This window comes from Epinephelus lanceolatus, chromosome 6 (genome assembly GCF_041903045.1).
Source record: "Epinephelus lanceolatus isolate andai-2023 chromosome 6, ASM4190304v1, whole genome shotgun sequence".
Taxonomy (NCBI): domain Eukaryota; kingdom Metazoa; phylum Chordata; class Actinopteri; order Perciformes; family Serranidae; genus Epinephelus; species Epinephelus lanceolatus.
The window spans coordinates 7516135-7531653 of NC_135739.1; the positions used below are offsets into that span (position 1 = coordinate 7516135).

Sequence of the window (15519 nt, forward strand, 5' to 3'; positions counted from 1 at the left end):
ACATTTTTGTATTATCAATGGATCAAATCAATATGTGTAATGTGAAAGGTGTTGCTTGTAGTGATGTTATGTTCTTTCCTGGAAATATTCCTGTCATTCAAAGGATCAGTTCTTCGACCCTGTGCCGCCTCCTTACAGGACTGTAGTCTTACTCTTTAAAGAGGTATTGTCACACAGATCGCAAATGTCACACGTGAGTCTCTGCTCCCTTTCATGTGAGCAATAATCCCATTGAAATTCATGCAGCCTTTGTGTTGTCGAGGACCATGTCTGCTGTAGTGGACCTCATCCACTGACCTCGTGCTGTGTTTTATGGACGTTGTGAGTCATTCAGCTGTTCTAATGCATGTTGGCTTCCCTCTGGATTATTGAAGCATGACCACGGCTGACTTGACATCACAGACTGTATACATTTAAAAGTGACCCTCCAGTGATAACGTGATAATGTACCCTCTACAGTGAGCCGACGTGCAAGAAACATGATGAAGTTCCCCCCTGGAGGCCCCTCCGGTGCAGAAAATCTTATAAAGTGCCCTCCAGGGTACCCTTTCAGTGGAGAAAACACAGTAAAATGCCCTCCAGGGTGCCCTTTCAGTGGAGAAAATGTTATAAAGTGCCCTCCAGGGTGCCCTTTCGGTGGAGAAAACAGTAAAATGCCCTCCAGGGTGCCCTTTCAGTGGAGAAAATGTTATAAAGTGCCCTCCAGGGTGCCCTTTCAGTGGAGAAAACACAGTAAAATGCCCTCCAGGGTGCCCTTTCAGTGGAGAAAATGTTATAAAGTGCCCTGGAGGGTGCAATTTTTAGTGGAGAAAACATGATAAAAATGCTCAATAGGGTGCCTTTTCAGTGATCAAAATGAGGTAAAGTCCCCTCCAGGGTGCCCCTCCAATGGAGGAAATGTGATGATTGCCATCTGAAGTGACCCTCTAGTGGAGAAAATGTGAAAAATTGCCCTCTAGAGTGCCCCTCCAGTGGAGAAAACATGATGGAGTGCCCTCTACGGCGTCTTTCTAATGGAGAAAATATCATAAAGTCCCCTCTTTTGTTGCCTTTCCTGTGGAGAAGGTGTGATAAAGTGCCCTCTGAAGTGCCCCTCCAGTGGAGGAAACATGATCGAGTGCCCTCTATGGCATCCCTCCAGTGGAGAAAATGTGAAAAAGTGCCCCCCATGGTGCCCCTCCAGTGGAATAAACATGATGGCGTGCCCTCTACGGTGCCCCTCCAGTGGAGAAAATGTGAAAAAGTGCCGTCTAGGGTGCCCTTCCATGGAGAAAACAAGGTAAAATGCCCCCCTGGGTGCCCTTCCAGTAGAAAAAACATGACGGAGTGCTTTCTGGTGCTTGCACTGTGGGCCCAATAATGCAGAAGAACTGGGTAATTTTTTAGCCGGGAAGTCACTTTTTTTTGGCTTCATGCGCCACTGTGCAACTTTCATAGGAATGGGCGGGGCCCTGCCTCCAAGGTTGTATCCAGTTGTCTTAATACATCCATGGATCATTTTCTGGTGGAGTCGGTGGAGACCAAAAGTGAGTCATTATTAGAATAACGTTTCCCAGGTGGTCAGAAACACTACAATAAATAAATACCAATGCTGCTCCATTACTGCTGAATTTGTAAATAAGTAACTGTTAACTAACCTGTTAGCCATATAAACTGAACTTGTATTTGTTTTTGCTGCCCCCAAGTGGCCAAAAAAGTCAATATTTGCAGGTTTAAATTTTTAATTTGACAGTTTTGATACTGAATCAAAACTCTGCTTCCTCCTACCCTCCAGCAGCCTCACCATGTATTTGGAGAACAAAAACAACCTGGAGATTGAGATGTCTCAGGCGTCAGCCCAGGGCCATCCAGGCAGGAGCAGCCTGAGGTCACCACAGGCCGTCGCAGGGAACTTTGGGGAGCTGCGCCTTCTGCAGGGCATCTCAGAGAGGAGAGAAACCCAGAAGATGCAGCAGTCTGCAGTTCTGCCCTCAGGACAGTGCGTCATCCACACCGAGGGCTTTGTCCCTGTGCGACAAGAGGACGGGTATGTCTGCTGAAAGTGTTTCTGCTCTCCCATTTATTAACAAGACATGTCACTCTTGGAGTTTTATCATTATATTCTATTTACAAGCATTATTGGAGGGAAAGGCTCTAACCGGTTGAGCTCAGTGTCAGTGGACTGTGTCAATCGATGAGCTAAGTGGAAACCTTGAAAGCCAAAAAACAAAATCTAGTTTTTGCAGGTTTTAAGTTTATGTTTAAAGCCCTACAAGAACACTTGGTTAAGGGTTCATGTACTAGTTACTACAAGTTATCCTTGCGCTCTAGTTAACAGAGAGTTCAGCACTCATTATCTCTTCTCACTGGGTTTCCTGGAGGACAGACATAACAACAGTTCAACAATTTGAACCACACGTGCAGAGGCACATGACACACACCCTGTCAGTTAAAGCTTCCAGGGGAAGGATGAACATACGTGGAAAAAACAGTCATTTTCTTGTAAAGTATGATCATTCACACACACAGACTTGAGTGTGTGTGATTGTGGGTGTGTATCTCAGTCACTCAGGGGGTTGCTAATCTCAAGCCTGTGGCTGTGACGTTACTGGGATTAAACTGGGGAATTTTTTGCTTCATGAACTAAGTCAAAGTTGCACGTGATGAAGAGCATACTACAGCTGATGCATATGTGTATCCTGCATTGGCCTGTGGTGGGGCAGATTTATAGTGTTTGCAGTGATTTTCACGAATACTCTTTTATGCCTGGAGTGACCATAAGGCGCTGTAATAAAACATGACGGCCAAAAACACAGATTAATCTGGTAGATGTGATTGTTGCAGGGCACACACAGTACGTCAGATATGGCTTCAATAATTAGACATATCAATCATAAATAATAAAGAAGCAACAACAAAAAATCTGAAACTAAACCAAATACCATCACCACATATGTTCATAAAGTGGACAGATGATGGTTGCATAAGCAGACATGGTGAATGGCTTTGGACAGAGGATATAAGGAGTGAAACCTGTTCACCAGCTTCATCGAGTTTACAGTAATAAAAGCTGTGAGGGAGCTGCTGCTGATAAAAATTTGAACATGATTGCATCTGACATGTTGACAATATTTTTCTGGCCAATTAGCTCATACCTCGATAAAAAGAATGCTGCAGTGGTGGTAGCTGTCAGGATGTCTGTCTGGCACTTTTTAAATGTTTGAACACAGGAATAAAAGGATCTCAGTGTGATGGACGTGCTTGGGCCAAAATTATTAGACTTAAAAGTTACCTAAAAAGACTGTTTGCTTGACTTTTAAAAAAAAAAAAAAAAATTGGACATGAGACATTTATATAATAATAGCAGGCATTTTTGATGCAGAATATTTCTTAAGATAAATTGATGGTTGTATCAGATGTCCAAGATGATACAGAATATTTCCTCTTCATCAGAAGAAATTGTGTGTGGGAGCTGTAACTCTTAAGTTGGTGGTTAACAGTGCTACCTAATTTTACTGTTAAAAGACACTTGTTACATTATAGCATCACATACTCACCCCGGTCTACAGTTTATAATCTTCAGCTTTGCAGGTTATAATAACAGGAATGACACACCTGCATCCCCCAGTCACAATTTGCATTTCACTGTGACATTTTTGACCTTTTTACCCACAAATAATGTGAACTAGTCCATTCCCACTGGTAGCTTTGTCACCTTCTACCTATGCCAATCCTCAATGCCTATGTGCGGTTTCACATAGATTGACCACGTCAGTGAGTAGAAAAAAGTGGGACAAGCAGAATGACTGACTGACAGAATGACACTGACAGTGATTATGTACAGCATACCATACCATGACTTAGTCATACCAAAAATTAGAAAAAAAACAAACATTGGTCCACAGGGGGAGCCACAGCGATCGGTCACATTTTAGCCATTTTTAAACATTTTTCTGTTGTTATAGCGCCACCCAGTTGCCAATTAGAGTTAAATTTCTCCAGTCACCTTGAGGCGTCCTGTTCTACATATCTACCAAGTTTAGTAAAAATCCATATGGCGGTTAGGCCTAGATAAGAAATTAGCTCTCTAGCGCCCCCATTTTGTTTGATGGGGTCAATATTGGAGGGGTCCCCTCAGATTATGTGTGGTCATATGCCTACAAAGTTGCGTGGTGATGGGTGAAACCCTTGAGATGTTATACACCTTTATGTGATGAGCCACGCCCTCCGCAATATTCATTGCCTTATAGAAGCTCAGTTTTAGTAAGTTTTCCAACTTTTGCCAAGAGGGAACTTTAGATATTGGTCCCTAGATTATGTTCACCCAGTTTCATGCAGATCGCTCAAACTTCCTAGGAAGAGATCCATTTGAAGTGTTTTTCAAATAATTCAAAATGGCGGAAAATCTATATAAGCGGAAGTTATGGGTTCTTGAGGCAAATTTGTTCCTCATGAGGAGAGGCATCTCTGTGCAAAGTTTCATGTCTCTACGACATACGGGGCATGAGATATGCCCATTCAAAGTTTGCAATTTCAATTGGTTGCTATAGCGCCCCCCTTTGGCCAATTGATGTAATATTGCTTCATTGGCATCCTCCCATGACCCTCTACCACTGTGCCAAATTTCACATGGATTGACCAAGTCAGTGAGGAGAAAAACGTGGAACAGACACACAGACAGAGTTTTCATCATTATATAGTAAAATAACAAGATACGTTTATGATGTAAAGGTTGTCCTCTCTGCCGCTTTGTGAGCTGAGCTACACATGTGCACTGACACAACCTTAGGATTGGATACCCTCCACTAGTACAGTATGAAGCTACCTGCCTAGAGGTAGGAGCATGTACATTAAAAAAAAAGGTGTGAATGCATCAGGGATTTTCTTTTTTCATTTTTGTTTTTGTGGCAACTAAAGGAACACGGAAATACAGTTTATTTCAAAAGTAATAGATTGCTTATTTGAAAATATAATTAAATAACTTACTTGAATTGCAGAACTATGGTGTTATGTTACTCGTTACAACCAAAAAGTAATCTGAGTATCTGCTACTGTCAACACCGGAGGTTAATTTCATATTTCAACCATCAAAATTAAATAACTTTAACCCGTTCACAACTCAATTATGTTCCACACTTAGAGTAAAAATAACAATAAATGGTCTTTTTTTTAACAAAAAAACATGAGGGCATTTCTTTTTCATGAAAGGTTAACTCATATCAATGAATTAAGTGTCATCATGACTCAAAATATCCTTCATTTCTGAAGTATGTCCAGAAAAGAGTGTGTTAAAAACCTCCCAGAGAGAAATATTTTGTGTACATAATCAGTATGATGCATTATAAGCTGGTTGTATCATTAAAAAAACAAATAAGCAGGTGGTGAGAGAGTCGCAGTGGTGGAAGAAATGATACCACAGTGCTGGGTAGCTTAATTTATGATTATATATCATAATTCATTAATTAGTCATATGTCATATTGTTAATCTAATCTGTAAAATGACTTAAGTTATTAAATAAATATTGTGCAGTAAAAAGTATTTCTCTCCGAGATACAAGAAGTATAAAATAGCATAAAAAAAGAAATAAAGTAAGTTCAAGTACCGCAAAATTCCAGTACTTGAGTAAATGTACTTGGACACAGGACTCCAAATTGATACTAATGCTGTTAAGTTGTCTGCTGGTTGTGTAAATAAATAAACAATTTGCCAAAAAGTTTACCAAAAGTTATATGTCAGTGTGTTCACAGCTTGTTTCTGCTGCCCCCAAGTGGCCAAAAACATCACTTCATGCAGGTTTAAGCATCTTAATCAAGACAAGAGGACCAAAAGTATAGATTACTATCATATTATGAGCAGTAAATATATTTAAAAAGAAAATCCATAAAATGAAGAATAACTCCAGTAAAATATAACCTATGTTCCACTGGTCAATATTAATCACATTGACTGGCCTTTGCAGGTGTCCTAAAAAGACCGCCTTACAGCTCCGTTTTAATTTCAGCCTCACTTTGCGCTCCGTCTGGGCTCAGTATCCTTTAAAGACTCCTCTGTAAGTGGTAATGTCTGTGCCAAGTCACATCTAGGGGACAGGATCAGAGTCGTGTCGGGGGAAGGAAAGGGGAGAAAACAGTTGTAGATGTGCAGTAAATCTCTTCATAGTTGTATAAGAGTATTGTGGAGGATTAATGCGACAGACTTCCCTAATGTAATCTACTCCTTCATCCAACACCCTCGCCACATTCATTGATTCAGAGCACCCAGCTGTCTGCTGTCTGGAGTGCATTTGGTAACGCCTGCCACTCATGTAAGATAATAACAAAACACAAGCAAGGGATTATAAATTACTGAATTACCTACCCTGTCCAGTAGGAAGTTAATTAAACCATAATACAGTATTTAACTCACAATACTTTTGAAAAAATAACTAATGCTTACTGCTGTGTTAAAGAAGTGCACAGACTGTGTTTAAGCGCCCGACTCCTTTGACAGGCAGAGGGTAAAAAAACCCTTCAAGATTATAAGATTAGCCGAGGGGGACCTTTAAATTTCAGAAAGATTTCCATCTAACAGTTTTGGCTCAGTGGGTTGGAATTCCATTATGTAACAATTCCCATGACGTCTCTACTGTTGCCAAAGTAATTGCGGAGATGACAGTGGGCTTGATGAAATAGTGGATTGGTGTTATTTTTTTTTAAATATATGTGGCAGTGGACGCAGTTAGTACAGCTTTTTAGGGACTTTTCACATTTAAAAAAGTCTCAGCGAGAGCAGCTTTAAATATATATGTGTGTATGTGCGAGTGTGTTTGAATTTAAAAGACAGATACAGAGGTTGTTTGTGGGTGTGATTGTTGGTGGAGACCCAGCTGGGATGATTCCCCAGCAAGGCAGCCTGCAGGAGCCTCAGGGATACAGTGCAGCAGCAGGGTGACAAAAGACACATTTAATGATCTCCTCAGGTGTCGGAGTCACCAGCTGCTCACCCACCTTTCTGCCACCCGTGGGTTACAAAGGGTCTGGCAAACTGCTTTTACCAGTGACTGACAGCTGCATCGTGACAGCTGAGGGCTTCTCTACTGGTTAAAGTTCACAAAAAAATTGTTTTTAAGGTCCAGTGTGTGTGGTTGGAATGGAATATAATATAATACACATGTTTTCTTTAGTGTATAATAACCTGAAAATAAGAAATGTGGCATTTTTGTTACCCAAGAATAATCTGTTTATATCTACATAGGGAGTGGTCCTCCTCCACCATGTTGAACGGCAATGTTTCTACAGTAGCCTAGAGCAGACAAAATGTATGCTGGCTCTAGATAGGGCCATTTGTTTTTTCATGTGGCGAAAACAGTGCAGGAAAAACTCTGATTTTTTAATGTGAAACTGCTTTATTCAGTGTTTTCACTGGTCTAAATCACCTGGTCTGTTTGTTTTAAGGAGGATAAGATCTCTGCAGATAATTTGGCTTCTGGTATAAGCCTCCTGAACGCCACATCTTAAATTATCAGAGAAAATAGGTAAGCACACATTAGCAGGTGCTATGCTAACGGCCTGCCTCCAAAATGTCAAACAGAGTCGGAGAAAATCTGTTTTGTAACATGAAACTGCTTTGTTTAGTGTTTTTACTGATTTAAATCACCTGATCCTTTTGTTTTGGACAGGACAACATCTCTGCGGATAATTCGAATTTCAACAGGGAGAAGTTTCAGCTAGTTGCAATGTGCAGTCCTCACCACTAGATGTCACTAAATCTCCCGAAATCTTACCCACTGTTCCTTTAACACACTGAATTCCATTGCATTTTTCTGTTTTTTCAGGCACAATTTCAGCGTGGTTAATTTTCTCAGAGGAAAAACAAATTCAGCCAACATTACAGAGAGGTCGCCTCTGCTGAGATTCTCCCAAGATGAAAGGTGAGTAATTCTTCACTCTTTAGATCATAAGTCTGGTATGGTATACACCGATCAGCCAAATCATTAAAACCACTGACAGGTGAGCCGAACAACACTGATCATCTTTTTACAATCCAATGTTCTGCTGGGAAACCTCTTTACACATATCTCCCACCCAAACATTGTTACAGACCAAATACACCCACTCACTGATGGCAGTGCCCCCCCTACAGGATAGTGCACCATGCCACACCACAAAAAATCCTCAGGAATGGCCAGAGGAATGTGACAAGGAGCTCTAGGCACTAACCTGGCCCCGAAAGTCCCCAGAGCATCCAGCATCTGTGGGACGTGGCGGTACCCCAGAGGTACCCCCAACACACTGTGGAGTCTCCTTGGATCGGACTTGGCTTCTTGATTGGATTGGGATCCAAGGAGTTTTGAGGCCAGGTTGTTGCTTTGAGCTCTCTGTCTTGTTCCAAAGATCTTCCCTGAAAAATTTGTACTGTGTGGCACATTGTCCTGCTGGGGGGCCAGCGGCCATCAGGGAGTGCCACCACCATGGGAGAGTGTAGTTGTTCTGCAGTGGTATTTGGGTGGGTGGAGCGTGTCAGATGGCATCAACACGGATGCCAGCACCAAAGGTCTCCCAGCAGACCACTGCACTGCAACAAGATGATCAATGTTCTTCTCTTCACCTGTCAGTGGTTTAATTTTGTGTGTCTGATCTTTACTGAAGCAGTTTCACAGTTTCTACTGGAATAACACTTTTTTCATAAAAGAGGAGATTATGTATTTTTTGCTTTAGTATTTCATATTTGGCAGAATGACATGCCAGCAGTGCAACTTTATGAAATGGCTCAACTTATAACATCATTCTGACAGCAGTGTACAGCACAGGTAATGAAATTCTGATTATAGGATGCTTGTCTTTTACAGTCATGTTTTAGAATTCGAAACATTTTCATTTTAAAAGCTTTACACCACAGCTGGCGTCCTTAATACAAATGTAGTGTTTATTTCTCTCACTGAAGCTCTAGTGGTCGATGCTCAGATGACTGACAGTGATTACTCTTTTCCAGTATGACCTACATGACCTTACATGACCCCAGCTTCGTTGGAGGGGAAGAGCCCTGGGACAACGGCTCCCTGGACCTGGAGAGGAGGTATCGGCTGGGCAGTGAGGTCACCAGCCTGTCCCTGTCGCGCTCCAGCTCTTCGGAGAAGAGCGACCCTCTGGACAACCTCAACCTCAGCTTCAGACTCACCAGCAGTGTAAAGTGAGACCCCTCATGTTGCCAGGAAACTATGGCTGACTGCAACATTTTATATAGTGGTGCTTCCTAATTGACACTACTGGTGTTTTTTCACGCACTGGTTTAAGATTTTGGGCTTTTTTTGCTTCCATAACTTTTCTTTTTTTAAACTAGTAGAAAGAAAACATCCAAAATACACATTAAGACATTTGTTTAAGTTCAGTGCATATTTAATTAGATAATTTTGTGTGTTAAAACATTAAATTTCATAAAAACTTTTAAAACAAAAAAGTAACTGGGTAAGTTTCATAGTGATATCTATTTGTTAAAATCTTTACCCTATTCCCCTGTAGTGCCTTATTTTTGGTCTGGTAATCTAAATGGAATTTTAAAACTCTTATCTTTCCTATTTTGAGCCAGAAATCTTCATTTCAGTGGCACTTGCACCAGACTTTACAGTTTTATTTCTATCTATATTCTGAAGGCCTGATTTATAGAATTTTTTATCTTACTATATAATGATGAAAACTCTGTCTGTGTGTCTGTTCCACGTTTTTCTCCTCACTGACTTGGTCAATCCATGTGAAATTTGGCACAGTGGTAGAGGGTCATGGGAGGATGTGAATGAAGCAATATTACATCAATTGGCCAAAGGGGGGTGCTATAGCAACCGACTGAAATTGCAAACTTTGAATGGGCATATCTCATGCCCCGTATGTCGTAGAGACATGAAACTTTGCACAGAGATGCCTCTCCTCATGAGGAACAAATTTGCCTCAAGAACCCATAACTTCCGGTTATATAGATTTTCTGCCATTTTGAATTTTTTGAAAAACACTTGAAATGGATCTCTTCCTAGGAAGTTTGAGCGATCTGCATGAAACTGTGTGAACATAATCTAGGGACCAATATCTAAAGTTCCCTCTTGGCAAAAGTTGGAAAACTAAAACTGAGCTTCTATAAGGCAATGACTTTTAACTATCTGCGTTTCAACGTGCTACCTCAACTACTAATGTACAGTTTTAGCCCACTAACTATCCCACTATTGGCAATGGTACTACTGTACTTTCAATAAAGCAATCGTACTATCAAATTCACAAAAACTCTGTCTGAATACATTGCTCCTCTTAATGGGTTCAGTTGACTATTTAATCTGCAATTTCCTTTGACCTGTATCCCAAACACACACCATGTGAAACTGTACGTGGGCAACTGTGCACTCAGTGGGTATGGACTAGTTCCTAAGACCATGGCAAATTTTATTTTTTTTTCTGGCTGTTGACAGCATTTTCTGATGTACTGAGCGATAAAAAGAAATATCCAAAGCTCCCTCTGTCGAAACATTTGACTCTTAATGTGTCAACAAAATAAAACAAGAATCTGGAAATTGGCTTTTATCCCGTTTTCAGATTTTTGTTCTGGAAATTCATGCAAATCAACACATATTAATGGACTGCACTTCTTTAGTGCTTTTCTAGACTTCCAACCACTCAAAGCGCTTGCACACTACATGTCACATTCACTCATTCACACACACATTCACACACTGGTGGCTGAGGCTACCATACATGGTGCCACCTACTGCTCAGTAACCATTTACATGCAGTCACACACTGATGGAACAGCCATTGGGAGCAGTTTGGGGTTCCCTATCTTTCCCAAGGATACGGTGACATGCAGACTGGAGGAGCCAGGGATCAAACCGCCGATCTTCTGATTAGTGTACGACCCGCTCATATACATAAAGTTATCAACAGGGGAATCAATAATCGATTTATCTGTTAGATAAAAATACTGCCCTTCTGACCTGTGGTGTCTCCCCTTAACCCCTTAATATGAAGTCTACTTACAGTCCCTCTTGTGAGGAGTTTAAAGAGAGATTATTCCTTCTGAGTGTTTTATTTGAATATCTTTTAGAAACCCGAAGAAGTACAACTATACAGTGCAAGAAACCCCCCCCCAAGAAACAACAACCAAAAAAATACAAACCACAAAAACATGAGAGTATTTTCTTATGTTTTTCTTTTAAATCATTTCCTACACCGGCAATCATTCTGCGAGCCCTTTTGAGGGTCCTGACCTCCAGGTTGGAAACCTCTGATATACAGCAGGCTGCTCTGTTACAGTGAACACTGAACCGTGTCTCCATTTTGTCTTTTCAGATGCTGCTTCAGAGTCTCCAAAATTGCCACGATGTTTACTATTGTTGTCCTCTGCAGTGTAAGTGGACGTGTCCATCCATCACACAACACTTTGGGTGTAATAACACAAAAGCATCATGTTGTAAAAAGCAAACAACTTCACAGTTAACTTAAGAGTTATCTTACAGTTATCTTATATCTACACATTTTTTTTGCCTTATTCCTATTAAAGGAGTAGTTAAACATTTTTGGAAATACTGGTATGCTTATTTGCTTTCTTTCGTAGAGGGATTTTAAACAACACACTACATGTATGGACTTTTACCACACAATGTGTGTCCTTTTTCGATATCGTCTCGATATCTCTGAACTGTGACTAAACACTGTGTTGATGAACGGTTTCTGGTTTCAGCTGTTCTTCAGCATGTATCCGGACAGAGACAACCCCTGGAGGATGTTGGCGGTCTCTTCAACAGACAGTTTCTGTATCCTTTCCTGTCGCATCGCTGTCGATGCACCTAGTGACTTTATGTTATGTTCTATATTTAGACACAACAAACTGGGCTGCAAAAAGGCCTTTAATCAACAGGAAGAGGGGTGGGACATCATGCAGCTGTGTTTTACTGTGAATATAAGGGAACGCAGAGACATCGGAGATGATTAAAAACAGATTTTTAAAATGTGTTAATACACAAGGGTCTTAATCAGAGTGAATGCTGCAGGGGAGGATTGGCTGAGAGGTGAATAAATGGTCCCCACTGCTTTGTTTCAATGTGTACTTCAGTCGCTGAGTCGTATTCAAGGAGAAAGGACTCTCTTGCCTTCATTATATTCTGAAATGGGCTGAAAAAGAACCCTGCGCAGTTTATTCTTATGGAGCCTTTAATCACTTCCAAAATGTCATCTCCAAAAACTTTCCTCAGTCTCCTGTGCTGGTCTAACAGTCCTCCACAACACATTCAGTCTCCTTTCAAACACACAAACACACATTCAACACATCCAGATTTTTCTCTTGACGCTCGATGTCCCACAGCAATGAACCTGACAGATTTTCGAGACAACGCTCTGCTGAAGCTCCAGGTGGGAGGGCCTTTCACAGGAGGGATGATCGACCTCACAAACCAAGAGTACATCCTGATCCAGGTGGAGCAGACAGAGCAGGCGGGACAGCGGAGGAGGAGGACTCAGCAGGTGAGGGCGTCTGTGCGGTACATTTTTTGCTGTGTCATTTGTGCAGTGCTGATCAGTGAAACTCATTTATCTTCTGAACAGGTGATTCATAACTGGACCATTCCTCTGCACAGTGAACGCAGTGACCAGATACTGGTAACGAAAACGTTTGAGATGGTCAGCAGGTACTCAGAACGCTCTGTGACATTATATTGATTTGAACATATATATTGGTCACCTAGTGGACTGTATGAAAATGATTATGGGGTCAGAAAGCTGCACGTGTGACAGGATGAATGACAAGCTGAACTTTATACAATACATTTTTGATAACATGGTTCTTTTTTAATTTAATGCCTTACAATAGGCACATTTAAAGCCACATAACTTGATCGTGTTTTTATTATTTTGTTCTTTCATTATATCACATGGAGAGGAGTTCATGCCAGACTTCAACATCATAAACAACAGATTTCTGACATGTTTATTTTGATGAATGTAAAAGAAAAGCATGCATGTTGTTCTCGCTGCTGAGCTGTTCCCTCTCCCTCACAGTGACCCCATCAGCATCACCATTCAGGCCTTCCTGCAGGATAACGAAGTGGTGCCGTTGTCCATGACTCACCAGTCGCTCTACGTCAGCGTGGAGACACAGGTGGCCATCGCTGCAGCCATCCTGACTGGCGTCTATGTCCTCATCATCTTTGAGGTAAATGGCCTGTGATGAATGAATGAGTCTGTGTATGATACAGTATCTGCTGCCTTGTCGTTTCTAAACATACAGTGGGTATTACAACAGACGAAGCTCTGATTTTATCCACACAGACATTTTTTTTTTTTTATAGAATAAAAACAGGAAGCAAATTTTACTCATATTAAAACTGATAATTTGTGCTCAGCAAATCTTCACTGGGTCATATACAGATACACGACCAGATTCTCAGTCCTACAACTACATCATTATGATGACATGAATGCTTGCATGACTAAAACAAGAATTTTTTCCACTTAATCACTAAATTATCATGTAATTTGACACTAACGTACTGTAGGAGGCATCAGCACAGGGACGTCAGTGAACACATGCACACATGCTTCTCTCTGCTTGATTTCAGCTTGAGCAGAGGTCTAATCAACCAGAATAATCATAATAATCAGTACGTGTCATACTAAATCAAAATACTAATCAGCCATGATTAGCAGATGTATCATTACTTTAAATGCACTTATTATAATTTAATATACAGCTTTCAGCAGTCAGGTTTGTAAGTAAGATTAATTTATGTTTAACGCTTACAAAGCAACTTGTTATTGATGGACGTGATGCTCAGTTATGGATTGTAATTTAAAAAAATCATTAATAAGGTACAGTATTAGAAAAATGCATCATCTCAGAAATTTATTAAGATGCATTACGCAACAAATCATTGATTAAATATCTGTCTATATCTAATGAATGACTTATTTAATGTGAATTAATTATTAATTTCCCACATTAGATATCATTACTTTAATGTGTTGCTCATTAGCTTCTCATTTTACATGTACTTGTTGAGATTCGAGCTCCCTGCATCTACATCTATAATTTTCAGTCATTCCCTGTCAGTGTTTGGTTTTAATTAGACAGGCTAATCTCCCCGCGCGTGACAAGGTGTGAACGCACTCAGCTGTGCCGGCAGGGGCAATGCTATGATATGAAAGTCAACAGCGGGCTGCGAGAGATGACAGCGCAGTTACTCTGTGCACACGCCTGCATGTGTCATCTGTGTTACTGACAGGTCTGCCTGCAGAGGCTGTCACTGGAAGTGTGAGGGATTGAACACACAGTGCGTGGCTACTCAGACATCAGCAAGATGTCATCTGACTTCAGCTCTGTCTGGTCTCCATTTGAGAGCGTGTCACTCCTCTGCAGAGTTGATTAGGTTTTCTCCATTAAACTTTAATTTAATGAGTGATCACATATTGTGATTTTCTGAATGATGAGTTCAAACAAAGAGAACCCTCAGCATGTTGGTAATTGGACACTGATTTTCTTATTTTTAATGGGCTCTTTAGTGAAATGTTCTTACTGAGGTTTAAAGTAAAGAATCGCAGCATGGTTTTTCGCCTTTTGTCATTCTTGACAAAAGCTGAGAAGGAGGATGCTTTTGTTCTCTTTTATCTATTATGTGAACAGATGTACTCAGACAAAGAGAAGTTTCTGAGAGTTTGTAGACTGTCTGAGTTCTTATCCATCTTGAGTGACATCTGAGACCCAGTTTAGAGTTGTGTGGTTCAGCGAGGTCATTATGCATCAGAGACGACAGCTGTTCTCATCAAACATTGTTCTTTTACAACAGACAACAGAGTTAATGTGCCAGAATAAACCTGTCAATACAAGTGCCTTTTCCCTTTAATTTGCCATTTCAAATTAAAGGGTAAGTTTGGTATTTTTTTCCAACTCAAACTCTATTTTCCCATGTTTTTGATTCTAAGGGTGCTTTCACACCTGCCCTGGTTGGTTCAGTTCAATCAAACTCAAGCTCATTTGCCCCCTGTGTTCGATTCGCATGTGCAGGTGTGAACACAGCAATCACACTCAGGTGTGCACCAAAACAACCGGACCGAGACCTTCTTGAAGAGGTGGTCTCAGTCTGGTTCCAAACGAACTCTGGTGCGGTTTGTTTGTGGTGAGAACGTGTTCTGACCTGGATCTGAACCAACTGCAGTCACATGACACACTGTTTGGGTTAAACATGAGCATGTTACAGTCCTGGAGGATTATTAATGTGCACCTCCTCCTGTACTGCCTTAATATGCACATTCAGCACATCCAATGCATCAAAACATTGTTTTCTAGTTGGAGCCGCGCCTCGTTTTCAAACTGTATGGTTTGACTAAAATGAACAATGACAGCAATATAGTCCACGATGAGCAGCGCTAAAATCAACCTGCGTAGTTGTCCCTCCATTGTGACATTAGAAAGTGTCACATTTATCTTGCAAGTGTACTCTTCTTCAACGTTTGCTTTACTTCCTGGATTTTTCCCACATGGAAATTCTGACCAATCAAGAGCAGCTTTCTCACAAAAGGCATTTGATCTGG

The 15519-nt window shown here is 40.9% G+C and overlaps 1 protein-coding gene across 2 annotated transcripts in view; it reads left to right on the top strand.

The window, feature by feature from the left end:
• Positions 1–15519, top strand: part of oca2 (oculocutaneous albinism II) — an 86097-nt gene that overhangs the window by 1104 nt on the left and 69474 nt on the right. Inside the window, exons 2-9 of one of the 2 annotated variants that reach the window (XM_033620927.2) lie at positions 1775–2026; positions 7794–7889; positions 8951–9148; positions 11287–11344; positions 11678–11750; positions 12299–12456; positions 12538–12620; positions 12991–13144. In XM_033620927.2, coding sequence (XP_033476818.1) covers positions 1785–2026; positions 7794–7889; positions 8951–9148; positions 11287–11344; positions 11678–11750; positions 12299–12456; positions 12538–12620; positions 12991–13144 — 1062 coding nt within the window. In that variant the 5' untranslated portion in view covers positions 1775–1784. The remainder of the gene's footprint in view (positions 1–1774; positions 2027–7793; positions 7890–8950; positions 9149–11286; positions 11345–11677; positions 11751–12298; positions 12457–12537; positions 12621–12990; positions 13145–15519) is intronic. The other variant, XM_033620928.2, reaches the window with a different exon arrangement.